Source organism: Grammomys surdaster, unplaced genomic scaffold (genome assembly GCF_004785775.1).
Source record: "Grammomys surdaster isolate TR1022 unplaced genomic scaffold, NIH_TR_1.0 185, whole genome shotgun sequence".
Classification (NCBI taxonomy): Eukaryota; Metazoa; Chordata; class Mammalia; order Rodentia; family Muridae; genus Grammomys; species Grammomys surdaster.
Genome location: NW_021604630.1, coordinates 16,594,149 through 16,610,303, shown reverse-complemented (window position 1 = coordinate 16,610,303; position 16,155 = coordinate 16,594,149). Strand labels below are relative to the sequence as shown.

At 40.6% G+C, this 16,155-nt stretch overlaps 1 protein-coding gene across 3 annotated transcripts in view; it reads left to right on the top strand.

The window, feature by feature from the left end:
* Positions 1-16,155, top strand: part of Mtus1 (microtubule associated scaffold protein 1) — a 145,073-nt gene that overhangs the window by 70,052 nt on the left and 58,866 nt on the right. For all 3 annotated transcript variants that reach the window (XR_003711482.1, XM_028768162.1, XM_028768161.1), the window contains exons 4-5: positions 12,026-12,157; positions 14,258-14,296. Coding sequence is in view for 2 of the 3 variants with exons in the window: in XM_028768162.1 (XP_028623995.1) it covers positions 12,026-12,157; positions 14,258-14,296 (171 nt within the window). In the remaining variant the exon portion in view is untranslated. The remainder of the gene's footprint in view (positions 1-12,025; positions 12,158-14,257; positions 14,297-16,155) is intronic.

The following is a 16,155-nucleotide window of genomic DNA, read 5'->3' as shown; positions in this document are numbered from 1 at the left end:
TATAACTTGCTATTTGTTATTGCTCATCAATAACAAACAGGGTTTTACTTTAATTTTCTAATTCCTAGTTACTGCAGATAATTACTAGAAAGGCGTTTTTATGTAGCTGCATGTAAAGAACTGAAATTATAACCACAGCAATAAAGACATCTTTTGTGTTCGAACCCCACGTTTATTTAGCATCTTATCTTCCTGAGTGTCCCTGGTGATTGCCTGTCTTATTAATGTTTAAATGTTACCAAGTGATCTCAGTCACCTCCTCATGGTCTAGAGAAAATTCCCATACCCTTTGCTCAGGCAAGTATGTCTGCCTCCTAATCTATACTCTAAATTTCTACTCTTCCCTTTGGACAGGCCTGTCTCCCACCATGTAATCAAATTCTGATTCAGCTACAGAGAGCCTTCCTCCATGCCCCTCTCTCCACTTCTCTACTATATTCACTACCAAAATCCAGGTTTAAAGTTCCCATCTGGTGTTTAATGGCATCTCTCTCCCAGTTGGGAAATAGCCATATCTCTGACATTGTTGCTCTTTTCTTTACCCTGTCATCTTCGTTCCCACTAAGAATGGACACTCCAGAGCACCAGGCGCTGTGTCATGGACCACAGTGACATTCCTAGTTGACACTTTTCTTTGTACACTTTTGACTTCTGTAGTAAGGTGTCAGATGTTTCTGGTACACACACCTGTGCTTTGTGGTTACGCGCAGTTACCTTCCTGGCTAAGCAAGTCAACACTTGTGTAATAGACAGTCCCATGTGATTCCATTGCCCAGATCTTTTAAAGAGTGGTCTGTGTTGCCTACTATAGGTAACATTGTAGTTGATTCTCATTCTCTTTGCTTCTCTTTCTCCCTCTCCAATCTCTTTCTCTCCTTTATCAAATATGAACCGTGACATGCTCTTCAATGCTGAACTGTCTCTCACTGTTGTGTTAAGTCTCTGCTCATGTCTGGTTGATAGTTCGGAGATGGGAGACCACTTTGGCTGGTAGATGTTTTGTGGCTCCTGGAATTGCTGTCATTCTCTTGCAGTGTGGATGCACCTACCTTTCCCAGCCCTTTCCTTACTTAGAGTAGGCCTGGTCAGCGCTGGGAGACTGGCAATGCACCTTCAAAGGCCCTGGGGCTTTCTCTCGGAGAATAAAGTATTTCATAGAAGTGGAGGACAAAGGAGGGCCATTGGGGAGCTCACTCTTTGGCTTTCATTTCAAGCCCTAGGAAACATCTCTATTAGGAAATCATGACTTTCCAGTAGTAAAGTGGCTGTCTTCATAATTACCATATACAAGCTATGAATGAAGGCGTTGACTTAGTGTCCTCCTCTAGTGAAATAAACAGGGGAGATGAACAGTTACTGCTTGCAGATGGAGGCCAGTAAAACAGTTACTGGAATCTACCTTGTCCTTCCAGTTTCTTCTTTTCTTGGTTGCTGGATCCACTTTGTCCTAGGTGTCGTGTTTTTGAATGTGGCCCCATTGACTTCAGCGTTCATGACTTTTGATTGTTAACTGTGCTTGCTATCCAGAGAAAATCTATACCAATAAATGTTTAAACACTAAGGATGAGGGAATGGAAATCTTCTCAGCCCGGTCCTTTTCTTTCTAGCACACTCCATCTTGTCCCCACCATAGTTTTATTATACTGCAGTATGTTTTTCTGCAGCTGTTTCATTATAAATTTAAACTTCGCATGTGATTTTTCCCTTCTTTCGTGCTCTTGAACTTGAATTAATATTGTGAAAATGGTTATAACTACAAAAATGAATCCACACATGTATTGTAATGTCCACCAAAACCCCAATGTCCTATTTCACAGGCTAAGATATTAAATAGTCATAATTCATATGGAATTTAAAAAAAATAGATGTGAATTGGTTAAAGCAAGCCAAAGGAGTATGGAATATGGCTGGAGGTGTCTCGATATTTAACCTCAGATTATAAAGCGGAGATAGAATGACAAAGACAGCTTGGTATGAGGCCATGCCCTTAAACCAATGGAGTAGAACAGAGGAGCTGTAAATAAGCAAGGAGGGTGGAAGCTAATTTTTGTCAAAGGAGTCAAAAGCCATGCCGTGAGAAAAAAAGCCTTTTCAACTAAAGGTGCTGACAAATTGGGATACCCACCTGCAGAAGAGTGAAATTAGATCCGTATCACTCAGCCTGTACGGAAATCAACCCAAAGTAGATCAAAAGATCTTAATTCGTAAAGGGAGGCTGCAAGAGGAAAGCAGCAAGCATTCCCGAGGACAGAGGTGAGCCGTGCGTTTCTGAACAGACCTCAGGAACACAGGGACTAGGTCCAAGAATCAACAAGTGGGATTCCTTGAAATTAAAAAGTTTATGCACGGCGAAAGAAGCCATCAACTGTGTGCCATAAAGACTCACAAAATGGGAGAATATCTTTCCTTCCTACACTCCAGACAGGAGGCTTATCTCTAACGAACTGCAAACGTTCTAGGGCAATAATACTGCAAATCTGGCAGAATGAAGACTTCTTAGAAAATACACAGAAGACTACTTTTTAAGTATTCAGTATCCCTAATCACCAGAAAAATGTAAATTAGGACGAGTTTGAGATAGACCCTTACTCCAGTCAGAATGGCTGTCATGAAGAAATCTGGTAAGTGCTGGTGGGGATTTGGAGAAAGAGGGGCCCTTACTTATTTCTGGTGGGAATGCAAATCAATGCATTATTTGGAAATCAGTTTGGAAGTTCTTAAAAATAAACTAGACCAAACCAGTGTTCCAGCTGTTCTACTCCTGGGCACATACTTGGAGAATTCCATTCTCTACTAGAGAGACCATGTTTTCTTGCTGCTGTATTCACAGCATCGAGGAAGGTGAACCAACCTAGATGGCTATCAACAGATAGATAATAAAAATGTGGTACATATACACAATAGAATATGACTCAGCTGTAAAGAAAAGTGAAATCTCATCCCAGCACTTGGGAGGCAGAGGCAGGCGGATCTCTGAGTTCAAGAGTTCAAGGCTAGCCTGGTCTACAGAGTGAGTTCCAGGACAGCCAGGGCTACACAGAGAAACCCTGTCTCGAAAAAAACAAAAAACAAACAAAAAAAGAAAAGTGAAATCTCGAAGCTTCCAGAAAAATGGGTGGAGTTAAAAAATATACCGAGGTCACCCAAACTCAAAAGAAAAGAATCACATTGTCCCTCATGTACAGATCCCAGCCTACTGTGTATTCATATGCATATGGAAACAGCATAAGTGTGTATATAGTATAGCATTTAGAAAGGAGACCTGGGAGGCCTTAGGTGGTGAAGATCATGACGCAGGCAAATGAACACACAGAGAACATAAAGCTATTTTCCCCAGTTTCATCATTTTCTTTTTCTTTTTTCACGGTGGACTTGTCTATAAATGTAACTGATACTGAAAACGCTGAGTGGCTCTGTTGTTTCCGCATGGCTGTTCTGAGTGTAGATGTCCACAGGGGTGTATAGCGTTCAGGACCAGCCAAGTGCTTAAGTGACTACCTTAAACCAGCTGTTTTTGTGAGTTAATTAGAAGAAAGTGATTTTGATATAAAATTGCAAAAAGTTTGGTACTTGGGCAGTGCACCTCCCATTTTATGTAGTGTTACCAAGGGCCTTTCGGTAGTGTCCAGGACTTCCATGCGGTTTACTTACATAACCACCCTAGCTTGCACTTAGCCCCAAGGGAAACAATAGACAGCTGGTATACATTCACTGCTTCTGTGTGAGTGAGTTCTAGTAGCTCAGGCTCAGATTTGAATTTGGCTACCTCGGTCTCTGGTCCTTTCTCCTCTAACTGGGATCGTGCTTTCCCATGGCACAGCAGAGGGATGATGGTTAGGCATCAGTGTCACTGACCTGTCAGACATGTGGCCCAAGAAAGCTGATTACTCATCTAAGTTGCTTTTGTAACATACAACATGTCTAACAATTACTAGGATTAGTCTCAGCATTAAAAGCGTGACATGGGGAAGGGAGGGAGGGAGGGAGGGAAGGAGGGAGGGAGGGAGAGATACCTCAGTTGGTAAAGTATTTGCCATACAAGCAGGAGGACCTGTGTTCAATATCTAGCATCTATGTAAAAAAGCCAGGCTGGCAAAGTAGAGACAGGGAATAAATACCTCTAGGGCTCGACCAAATTGACAAACTTCAGGCCAATGAAGGACCCTGTCTCAAAAAATAGTCATGTCCTAAAGAATGATATCCCTGCTAACCTCTAGCCTCCATGTGCATGCATAGCTGTGTACAGGCACCTCCTGTTCACACAGGTATCCACATGAACACACACATACCCGCAAACTGGATGTAGAGTCAAATGTCTGTTGTCCAAGCGCCTTCAGCCAAGGCTGAAGCAGGAGGGTTACCTGAGCCCAGGAAGGTAGACAACAGGGTAAGATTCTACTTTTCAAAGTTAAGCTTTTGGTGAAATACATGGAAGGGAGAGGGTGGTTGGGAGGTATCAATTAAGAGTTCCCTTGGAACTTTCCTAAGGAACACAGGCTAGGGTAGGTAAGGGGATGGTGACTGAGTATGGGGGAGTGTGCTTCTGGGCAGGCTGTGCATTAGTGAGCATGATGTAGGTCTCCTGAGGCACAGTAAGAAAGGTCTGTAAGTCTATAGTGCTTCCAGAGGCAGTACTGGGAAGCGCACCTTTCCTGATATCTTCTGAGCTCGCTAGGTTTTGAATACATCATACATCTTAGCTGTAGCCCAGAAAATTTGATCTGTTTGCTCAACCCAGAGCGCTGCTTCAGGAGATGACTCCATCTGGATGTTTTTGCCGACAGGGTAGCAGTTTGATACATTTGTATTCTTTTTTTTTTTTTTTGAGACAGGGTTAGATTTAATTTTTTAAAATAGCTGACCTTGAACTCAGGGCCTCATGCATGCTGTCATGTGCTGGGACAAACCAGTGAACATAATATCTTGCCACCATCACCTTGTTTATAATGCCATTGGTAAAATGTGAGACCATCATTTTTGTCAAAGGTCTTTCCAACCCTTGATGCACTTTAGGGCCGGGATGCTTCCAGCATAGATGACAAGGAGCTACTCAGTGCCAGGATATATGGAGGAAGCATGATCTCAGCGGTGTGTCTAATAAAAGGGGAGCATGAGAAAGCCAGAGAGTGTCCAAGTTAAACCACAGTAAGAAATTCAGTGTGAGTGGAGCTGGTCTTCAGAAGGAGGATGGGGCTGAGCCTGAGAATTTGAGGTTCAGTCCCAAGCGAGTCCTTGAGTAGAGCACAAAGCATATCATAGACTTCTTAAGAGAAGGAGAGCATGTTTGAAGAGTTCTGACCAAAAAGAAAAAAAAATTGTTTGGCAAGTACACATTTAGGCGCTAAGTGTGAGCATCCAGTTGTGTTCCTAAGACATCAGATGTTAAGAAACATATACACATGGAAGCTGTTTTTCCCAGCAACACAGTGTTTGAAATCTGAGTTAAAAGCATTCCTCACATTAAGTTTGGAAAATAAACTGTAAAGATGAAAGAAAAGACGAGGCGGGCGAGAGAGAAAAAGAGGAAGTGCAGCGCCACCTGCTGTTCAGCTTCAAGCATTTTTATTTAAAGAGAGATTTCTCCCAACCACGTTTTGTGCTTTTAACTTTTCACTTATTTCTTTTTAAATATGGCCGCCTCATGTGCGCATGGAACAATCTGCTTATTTCAACGTTAAAACGAAAGATATCACATCAGATTGTTTCTGCTTTGATCATTGTTTTTGCTTTTTACCAAAAGCTTCTTTCTTAAATAATTGTTTTTTCTGATCCTTCTTGTACATCAGAGAAGATGTGTGAGTTAATTATTTCAGGCTCAAGAGTTTATAGTCCTACTTCCCGGATTCTAATTGCTTCATCGTTTCTGCTCTTCTGCTTCTGAATTATTCAAAACAAATAACTGTGTGTGCAGCTTCTGTCTCTCATCTGAAGCATCACGGTGTTGAGCATTCATTTTGCATTCTGACTCAGGAGACAGCATAGAAGTTTGACTGTACCAGTTTAAAGTACAGGTTTTCATGATAGATAAAAACTTATTATTTTTTTTTAAATCCCAAAGAAAGCCTCCGTGCTTTGAAAGCTGCACAGCCTTCTTTGGTGAATTTGCCTAGGCCACTTCCTATATCTTTGATATGCTGGGCAGGAAGCACCCAGTCAGTTGCCAGCACCCACAGTGATCTGAGCACCTACAGCAGTGATTGTAAGTCAGACTAGTGTCACGTTTTGTGGGTTGTTGACACAGTAGTCATAGGCAACGCCAATGGTCCACAAATAATTAATTTTGTCTCTGTATCTTAGTGGGAATTTTACACATTGCTTATTTGTAATTACTCAGAATGCTTGACAGGGAAACAAGTTTTTAGGAATAGATCTCACTGGATGAACATCAAGGGGATCCTGAAATGATTATGTATTAATGGCACCTGCTGTATCAAGGCGCTTAAAGTACATTATTCAAGCTGACATGCTTGTGGGACTGTTTGGAAAAGAACAGTAGCTGAGGCTCTTGTAATCCAGCTGGAGATCAGGAAAGCTATCACTGCAGTTTTGTTTGGTTTTGTTTTCAAGAGAGCGTCTTGTAGAAGTGCATTATAATCTTTTACTTTAGATGCCAGATGTAGGTGATACAAATTATACAGCTTTAAACCTAATCATAAACACAGAGAAACCCTGTCTCAAAAAACCAAAAAAAAAAAAAAAGAAACTAATCATAAATAATTTAAAATCAGGGTAATGAATACTCTGAAAGTTTTGTAAATTCCGTTTTCGGCATGTCGAGTGGCAAAGAAGCTAAGCTCTTGTTTTTATCCCAAAAGACTTCTCCCTTTTATTCAAAAGATATATTCAGAAAAGTGCTTTTTGTTTTGTTTTTCCTTTTCCTCCCTAAATTTTCTCACAAAATAATCCATGAATGAGTTAAGACAAACAACCTTGGAGGGCCTGCTGGGCCTGGGATTATAATAGGTACAGGGAGAGATACAGGACACAGAAAGTATCCTTAATAAAAAGCAGGTGAGGAGAAAGATACAGGTTGTATATTTGTGAGGAAGAGTTGGAAATGTGAGATAAATCCACGTCTGTGTGTACGTGTGCATGTGTGTGTGTGTTTGTGTGTGTCAAAAATGGGTGGGGTCAGAGTTGTCAAACTCTTTGGGTGCAGAACAGCAATCTGGCTACCATACATGTACACTATCCACTACTCCACTGCCTCTGCCTCAATACCTTGGTTATTACCTTGGACTTTTAGGAGACTTAACCAAGACTCAGAGACTTTACCTGTTCAAAGTCACACAGCAATTATGTGACAGAATAGATTATAGACAATAGGCATTGAGATAATGACAAAAGACTCATTTCAAGCAGGTCTCTGAATGCAGTGCCTGGTCTCATAGGCACATAAGTAGCTGTGACAAATATTAGACTATGTTACTTAAAATTAAAGAGGGTTATTATTTTTTGTATGTATTTATTGTTTGGAATTTAAAGGGCTGGGGGAAACCCCAGAGGGTTTACGCTAACAAGTAATTCTCTGTGAATATGAAAATATGACTTGCATTTGTTATTATCCTGAATTCATCTCCCATCTGGACTCCTATTGTGTAAATTTAAAATAAATAAAAGCAAACCGCCCGAGAGAATCACCAGTAAACCTTGAAAGCCGTAATGATGGACTTTGTGACACTGGGAACAGACACATTCCATAATATCATACCCTGGGTTTTCGATCGAACAGCCATGTTGATCTGACCACTGCTCCAGTAGCCTATCTGACCCTGCCCAGGAGGTTTCGAAATGCCTTTGTCCTTCCTTTTTGTCTGTTAACAAAAGGGTTTACCGTGTACCCACAGAGCCTGTCTAAGTGGCCGTGTGTCCCTCTTACCAATTAAGCATGCATACACATCAGTGAGTCTTTCTTAGTCCGGTTTGCAGCCGGTTTAAATCTGTTCCGTGTAGTGCCTGGCAGCTTACCGTTCTCCCCCTCCCCATTCTAATTGACTGGGAGCAAGCATGAGGGATGCGAGCGTGAACATGGCTGCAGTTTTTCCTGCCTGAGCTTGCTTTGTTCCTTCTTAAATGACTATACCAGGAGGATTTCGCAGTTGTACAGAAACTGAGATTTCTTCAAAGATCTTTATCAACTCTACACTCACACCCCCGGCTGGCTCAGAAAGGCAGTACGATGCTACCTTGTTGGCATTGCTGGTCGTGGGATCCTACAGCCTTTGTATTATCCCTTTGTTAGCCAAGCTTACTAGGAAAAGAAGTAGGTCGACGGTTTCTCATTTGATTCTTTGCGTTGTAAGCATGCTTAAATTTTTTTATTAAATAAATTGATTTTTTTTAGGACCTCTTGGATATTAGCTTTGCTGTTGCTTGTAATTGATGTTGACTGTGGTGGTTCGTGGTTGTGTTTGTATATATTTAAGATGCAAGTGGATCTGTTGGGAACAAATTTTATTGTGTGTTTTCTGTGTTTGGGGGCTTAAACACATTATAATTCAGCTTATCGGTGTACTCGGTATGATGTCATCCTATTACCAAAGGCCATCTGATGGTTTAATTTCTGATTAAAAGACTGTTTGATGATTTAATTTCTGATTAAATACTAAGTTTTGAGTGTGTGACTGGCAGATGTAAAAAATAATTCCTTAAATTTAAATTCATTTAAATGAAAGGATCAGAATTTTTATTGTCTTCAGTTATAATTAATATATGACTCACATAAAAGTATTAAATGTGTATGTGTTTTTTAAAGACTACCTTAAAATATGAAGAAAAATAATTTTGAGCCAAAATCATTCTGCTGCTGTTTCACATTAGGAAATAACTTACTCTTTAGCTAAGATATCATGACTCTGACCACCTTCAACACTGAGTCTCTTTGAGAAGCGATGCTTGCCTCTTTTCCCTTCTTTTGCTTTGTGATATCATATTGTTATTGGTGTCAATTAAGAACTTCATAGCATAGTGCTGTTGGGAAATTGGAATCTGGTCCTTGGCACCTGGGGATCCTTAGAAACAATGTTACTGAGTTGTAAGTTGGTTAAAAGACGATGCATAAGGCAATTTTTTTTTTTTTTGGATCTGAGGGTTTAGTAGGTTTTATTTTTTAATGAGTACATAAGAAAAATTAAAGTTAAAATAACTTCTTTGTATATTAGTTAAAGATTTGTGCAGTGGTTTTCTATACCTAATGAGACAGATCAGTGTGCAATTTGGAAGCAGGCCTTGAGAAAGTCATCTTGCCACACTAGCAGGACTGTGAAGACTAGAGATTTCCTTCCTCTTTTTCTTTGGCCACAAAAGCATGTTTATTTTTGAGAGACAGATGGTGTGGGGCAATGGCAGAGATGCAAACCTAAGCTGTTTGCACCCTATCAACAATAGGAGAGCTGAAACACTAAATAGAGAAATGGACCATCCTCTCTTGCACTTGGTGGCAGCCTGGCTGACGGGAAGTGATCTATAGGAAAGGACTACTCACCTGGGGCTTGTTCTGGTTTCTATTAACTCACAGTGAGTTGGACAGTCATCTCTTAGCATTAGTTCTTCAATCTGATGAACGGGAAGGGAGACCTGGACCATGTTCAGCATCCTCCCAGCTGTATGCCTCTGACTCCCTTTCTTTACCACAGTACCGTGATGCCTCCTCGTCATTTGGAAGGAAGACACTTCCGTTTGCCCAACCGACTGAGTGGGCAAGAAGGATGAATCTTCCTGATCCTCAGTTTTGTTTATCTTGTGGCAAAAACGGTTAGTGAGTATGGTCATATCTATCAACACTAGGTAGTTGATAAGAACCAATCATTTATTTCTCAGGCTTCCTCCAGGTTCAGAGGAAAAGGTTTTTTGACTAGTGATGTCTGACGCAGGCAAAAAATAGAGAGAGGTGGGCAGTGTAAAGTGCTGTCTCCATGTCATAAGGCATGTTAGAGCACACACCCTTCTGAATGGATTATTTCTTGAGGAAATACTGAGATAACTATTAGTCTTGTTTGTTCTCTTTTAGTATCTCTATGTGGGATATTTGAGATGTTCTTGTAGTTGTAAAGTTGACTGATTTTTGCTTTTGAACTTTAGACTTCAATGATTTGATTTTAAGCCAGGTAGGCAGATAATCAGGGCAGAATGTTAAGCTAACTTACAAAGAGTTCCAGAAATGAGTAGAGTTTTGTTTCTGTGCAGATACACAGAGTTTAATAAAACAAAAACTCATTTAACTAGATGCCAGAATATAGTAAGGGATGCAAGTTCACAAGCCAATGCTGACACCGAGGAGAAGGAAGCTTTTGGGAGCAGGGAAATGTCTTCTTCTGCTTTGATTTTTCTAAGCAGAAATACTCAACGCATTCTCTCTCTCTCTCTCTCATATTCTCTCTCTCTCTCTCTCTCTCTCTCTCTCTCTCTCTCTCTCTCTCTCTCTCTCTCTCTCTCTCTCTTCATGTCCGGTCTTTCTGCTTCCTATTCTGCTTGCAATGTTCCCTGGGCTGGGGATATGAAAATATGGATTTTAGAGAACCACTCGGGTAGATTCTTTCCAGGCCAGTGTCTACTGTTGTAAGAGACCAGTAGCTGGGGTCTCCTTTGCGTCAGTGAGAAATTCTCTCACTAAGTTCTTTATAAGCGAGAGTCCTTTGTGACTAAGGCTCAGAAAAGGGAAGCGTGCATCCAGAGTTATGGGCAATCTTATATCCTGTTCTTAAAATGAACTGGATTTAATTTTTCAAAATTAGAACAAGTGACTTAACCTGCTGCTGAGTATAACAAAGGTTGCTTCAAGAGAAGCAAGTCTGAACTCCAACTGTTATAACAAAAGGAACTCCCTTGGACTGGATTCACGTCAGTTAAGCACCTACTGAAATCCAATGCCCATATCTCATGAATGTCTTAAAATCCATGCTCTGAAAGGTTGGTGCTGTTGTCTCCCATGATGTCGAATGTGAGACCGCCACGTCCACTAACATCCTGCTAAGTTTGGCAAGCCTACTCCCTAAGTTCTAAGCAAGGTGAGAATTGGAAATCAGGACACGAAACTAGGCAGAAGCTTGCCGGCAGGAGGGTGGATTTGTGTTGATCTAATTTTAGGAATGTTGTCCGGGTTTTAAGGGGAGTTAACAGATGGCTCAGTGCATAGATGCTGAATGAGGACCAAGAGAGCATGTACATGTGTGGACATTGTTGGTGGGGACTGAGGTCATCTAACCTAGTGACATTTAGTGTTTACATTGGTAATTTGGGAGCAAGAGAAATGTATGAAGTTGGTAATTTACACTCTTGCTTCACAGTGCGTTTACTAAAATCAAAATGATACAGGGATGGCTTCTGAACCAGTATGGTACGTAATTCATGTGGAACATTCTATACCAGACGGAAACTATGACTTATTTATTACATGGTAGGATAGAAGTGGATGCCTAGAATTATTGTGTTTGACAGTGTCTTAGAGAAAATAGGTCAGGTTCTTTAGTATTTTTAGGAAATTTTGTGTTTTCTTCTGGGTGGTTTCCATGACTGAGGCGAGAAAAAATATTTTATATTTTTTCAGTTTGAGGTTTGTAACAGTGGATGCTGGCCATCTAGTTTCAAAATACAGCTTCTCTGGAGACAAGATCTTATTCTTAAAGCCACTGAGGATTTTTTTCTGATTGTTTTTCATTATTTTTTTTAACTTCATTAGCATCGGCTGCTTACAGTCTGTATTGTCTTCCTCATGGGGAATGCTTACCTAAGAAGTACTGGGAATGTTTGTTACACAGCACGAGTGGTCATTTATCTTCCACCTCTCTGGGATAAAGGTCAAGTTGGAAATGTGCATAAATTTTGGACTATGCCGAGAAACAAAATGTATTTTTTTTATGCTTTTGCATTCTGGTAACATTTATTTTGCTTACTTGAGACCAGAAACTGCCTCTGCATTCTTGATACTCAGTAATTGTTATCAAATTGTAGACTCTTTGGAACAAATACTGTGGACTGCTATTGTAGTTTCATACTAAATAAGATGTACTTTTCCATTTTGTTACAGGTAGCAATGCTGCCATCAACAAATATGAAGAGAAACCTCCAAAACAAGCGTTTCAGAATGGGTCAGGACCCTTATATCTGAAGCCTTTGGTACCCAGAACTCATGCACACTTGCTCAAAACTTCTCCAAAAGGTATTGTCTTCATTGTGATTAGAAGGAAATAAGTTTACACTCCTTGGCTTTTAGGAGGGTACAGCTTGACAAGTACGTTTATGGTGCATTTAACAATGATTTATTTAAACACCAGGTGAGTAAGAAAATAAAATAAATGTTAACAATGAGATGTTCTTGTTCCCCAAGTGTCTCCAAATTCTATAGGTAAATAGAGTCCACTATAGATAGATGGAGTCCACTAGTAAAAGTCAGCAGGTAGGGGCTAGAGAGATGACTCAGTGGTTAAGAACACTGGCTGGTCTTGCAAAGGACTCAGGTTCAATTCCCAGCGCTCATACAGTGGCTAACAACCAGCTGTAATTCTAGATGCAGGGGATCCGATGTTCTTTCTGCTGGGCTGCACAGGCACCACACACACATGCACACAGACATGCATGCAGGCAAAACACGCATCACATAAATAAGAAATAAAACAAATCTCAGAAAAAGCAGGTAGGTAGAGCAGAGATGTCCGGGGACACTAACCGGTAAATCTAGTGTTCAGTCCTTCTAGGATGAGAGAGAAAAACAAGGACCATGGCTTATTTCCTCTCCGTGCCCGTGGTTCACGCCTGTTACCTGCTTGCCTTGTTCAAAACCACGGTCTTGCTCTGCTTCGCTCTCAGCCGTTTGTGTCTGATCCTTCTGTGTCCTTTGCCTGGCAATTGCTGTGGCTGCTAAGAGGACGGGCAGTGTGTAGCATATACTTGGCCTGCAGCGTGTTCACAAAGCCTTGTCACAGCCAAGAGTGGCAAAGCTCTGCTCATAGGTCCTTGAAAGCTGGCTTTTCTGAAAGAACGACTGAGACCCATTTTTGTATCAGAAAATTAGAAAAGCAGCTACCAGCCACCACAGCCTTCCCCTCTGTGTTCTCTCTCTTTTGTATGGATGGGCGTTGGCATAAATGTAAAAAGATCACGTGGTAACTTGAGACTGATGACCTAGTCTACATTGGCGCTTTTTCTTTCTACTGGGTTGAAGGAGAAAAAAAAAAAAGAAAAACCAGGGAGGGCAAGCCCTGTTTGTGGGTAGATTATTTACCGTGCCGTCAGGTTCTGAGGCATCAGATCGTCCCCTGCTACGATGGCAGTAATATCTGAAACTGTTTTTTAATCATGATTTTTTTTAAAAAAAAACCCACACTATCCCCAACAGTAACTAAAAATAAACTCCATTCATGGAGCTTTGATCCTGAAGTGATTTTCAGAGTTAGAGACCCCACTGATGACTGCAAAACAGCACATGCCAATCTCCTGAAAACCCTACAGTTGAATCTATGTGCATCTCATGGAGGTCCATGTATGATGGCCACATACTTTTAAAAGGGAGATGATCTTCTCTTTAAAATTCCACAGACGGACTCTGGCAGTTCCAACCAGTCGTCTACAGACTATTAGTCACTTGATGAGTATTTGATGTCAAGCTTGGGCGCTTGTAGCTCTCCGAGTGGTTTATAGCTCTCCGAGTGTCTACCTGTAGGGTTTCTGGCTGCATTTTGTACTGCGTCAGTTTGGAGAAACATCTCCAGTGTATTCTTCTTCACAGCTGAATAGAAGTCAGGCCCTTGGGAAGGCACATACCATGATTCCTCTATCAAAAAGTATAGCCTGTTTCCGGAGTGCAGTAGAACAGAGAAAGCACAAGCTCAGAGCTAAGGTGTGGGCCTTCTTTTAGCTGGAATGTAGTTCCATGGTGGAGTGCTCTCCCAATCTGTGGACCCTGGATTCAGACACTAGGATAAACGATAAATTAGTTAAAATTTAAATGAACTTTAATTGTCCTTGACTACAGAATATACCACGCTTTGTCCTTTTAAAATTGATACTGTGCTTTTGAGGATTAATTCATATCATTTTTATTACTAACAAATTAGATACTACATTTTCTATACTTGAAAAAGTATACTTGGTCAAGTTATTTGCATCTTGGAATTTTCTCAGTGGATAGCTGGAACCTAAAATTTAGAGGTTTCCAAAAGGAGGGCTTTTTGAAAATGAAATCACTGTTATTTACACAATAGCTAGAGATTTCCGTAGAATTTCCAATAAAGCACGTGTTTATGTTTCTGTCCCGCTCTAGGTCCTTCAAGGAAGAGTCTGTTTACAGCTTTTAATTCAGGTAAGTGACCATTTTAGGAATACAACAAAAATATTTCCATTTGATTAAACATATTGAATGATTAACTATTGAAATTTATTTGTAATGTCTTTTACTGGTGTAGTTCTAAGTCAAAATCCAGGCCTTAAGGTGTAACTAACTGCTCATGACATGGGCGTTTGGGGAGCATGAATTGACGACTCACAGACGATGACATTTTATTATACAGATCAATTGAGCTTCAAGTGACTCTTTTAAATATGGTTCATGTGAAATAAAACTGGTCACTTCTCCAAATATAAATGTTGTTTTAAATTGGATCACCTTCAATTGTAAAATAGTCTTTATAGATATAATTTTTTAACTCATTGCACTAACCCAACAGCTTTCTGTTTCTGGCTTACCTGCTATGCACACTCTTGGTTGGACATAAATTTCTAAGGCAGCCTATAACTTAAAGGCATTCAACTACATTGAGAGTCTAATACTTCTTTTTAAGGATCTAGTGATCTTATAAAATGTACTCATCAAAGTTTCTAGGTATGACTTGCAGGACTGTGTGCAGTCAGCCATGCATAGGCTCTCATTATTATTTTTTTTTTTTTTGCAATGAGAGTACAGTCACATGGCTTCTCAGCCTGTTACACATCAGAATAGAAATCCAGAAAGAAGAAAGGCTGTGTTACAGCATGTGAAGTAGCTGTTATAGAGAATCTCACGGTGTCAGTACAGAATTCAACCGTGAGATGTGGGTTCCCCCCCAGCTATAAGCATGGTGGATAGTTAGTTTCACAACTCAAGACTGGCCTGGAGTTGAGCCTAATGAGAGATCCTTGCCCTGTGTGGCTTTTGAAGCAAAACTACTTGTAATCGGGTTTAATGGGTCGCCCGGTATAAGTGTGATAACAATGAACCTGTTGGATATTTGAGTTGTTTCTCTATCACATTCATAGTGATCACATTATGAACTGTTTTTACGATCATCTCTGTCAACATTTGGGGGAGTTTTCTTGTGACAGATACTTCAAAGTGGAATTAAAAAAAAACTAAAGCACATGCATTTTATAGTTGCTCGAATAATCATACTATTTTCAAAAAAGCGTCATACTGGTTTCTGATATGATCCACAATATAAAAGCACCGGCCATACTCTGGTCAATCTTGCATTTTGTTTGTTTGTTTATAAATTATTTTATGTACTGTATTTAATGTTGTAAATTTTTTTTTAATGCGTGTTTTGCCCGAATGTACATCAGTGCACTTAGTGCCCTGGAAGGTCAAAGAATGTTGTCAGATCCCTGGATCTGGAGTTACAGTTGTGAGCTGCCATGTAGGTTCTGTGAACTGAATCCTGTTCCTTAGTAATGTTCTAAATCTCTGAGCCGTCTCTCCAGCCCCTGGTTGTTTTTTTGGGGGAGAGGTAGAGGGGAGTGTGGTGGTAAAATAATATTTGAAATTTTCCACCGTTATTATAGTTTAACGGTTATTTTAAAGAAATTCCGTTACCTCTGAAGACAATGATGAAGCTATGACCTTGTGAGGCTCGGACGTTGGTGTAAATCTTGGTTCTCCCCCTTTCTATTTCCATCCCGACCTCTGGCTACTTGCTAAGCCTCTCCCCAGCTTGAGTTTCTCGTCTGCCTGCGTGGGAATGTTCAGCAGATAAATCCCAGTGTGGGAATGGTTTTGACCAAGTAGGCTATTTTCATCGCAGGCTCTCACATGGTAGCTGCCGCCACTGCTAGGGCTGACAAGGTTAATAGTGCTCCTTGTCATTCACTTGTCATGGCTTTACATTGGAGGCGACCCCCACCCCCACCCTGGGGTGCTGAGTTCTAGGAAACCCTCAAAGCAGGTGACAAAACCCACTAAAGCTATGA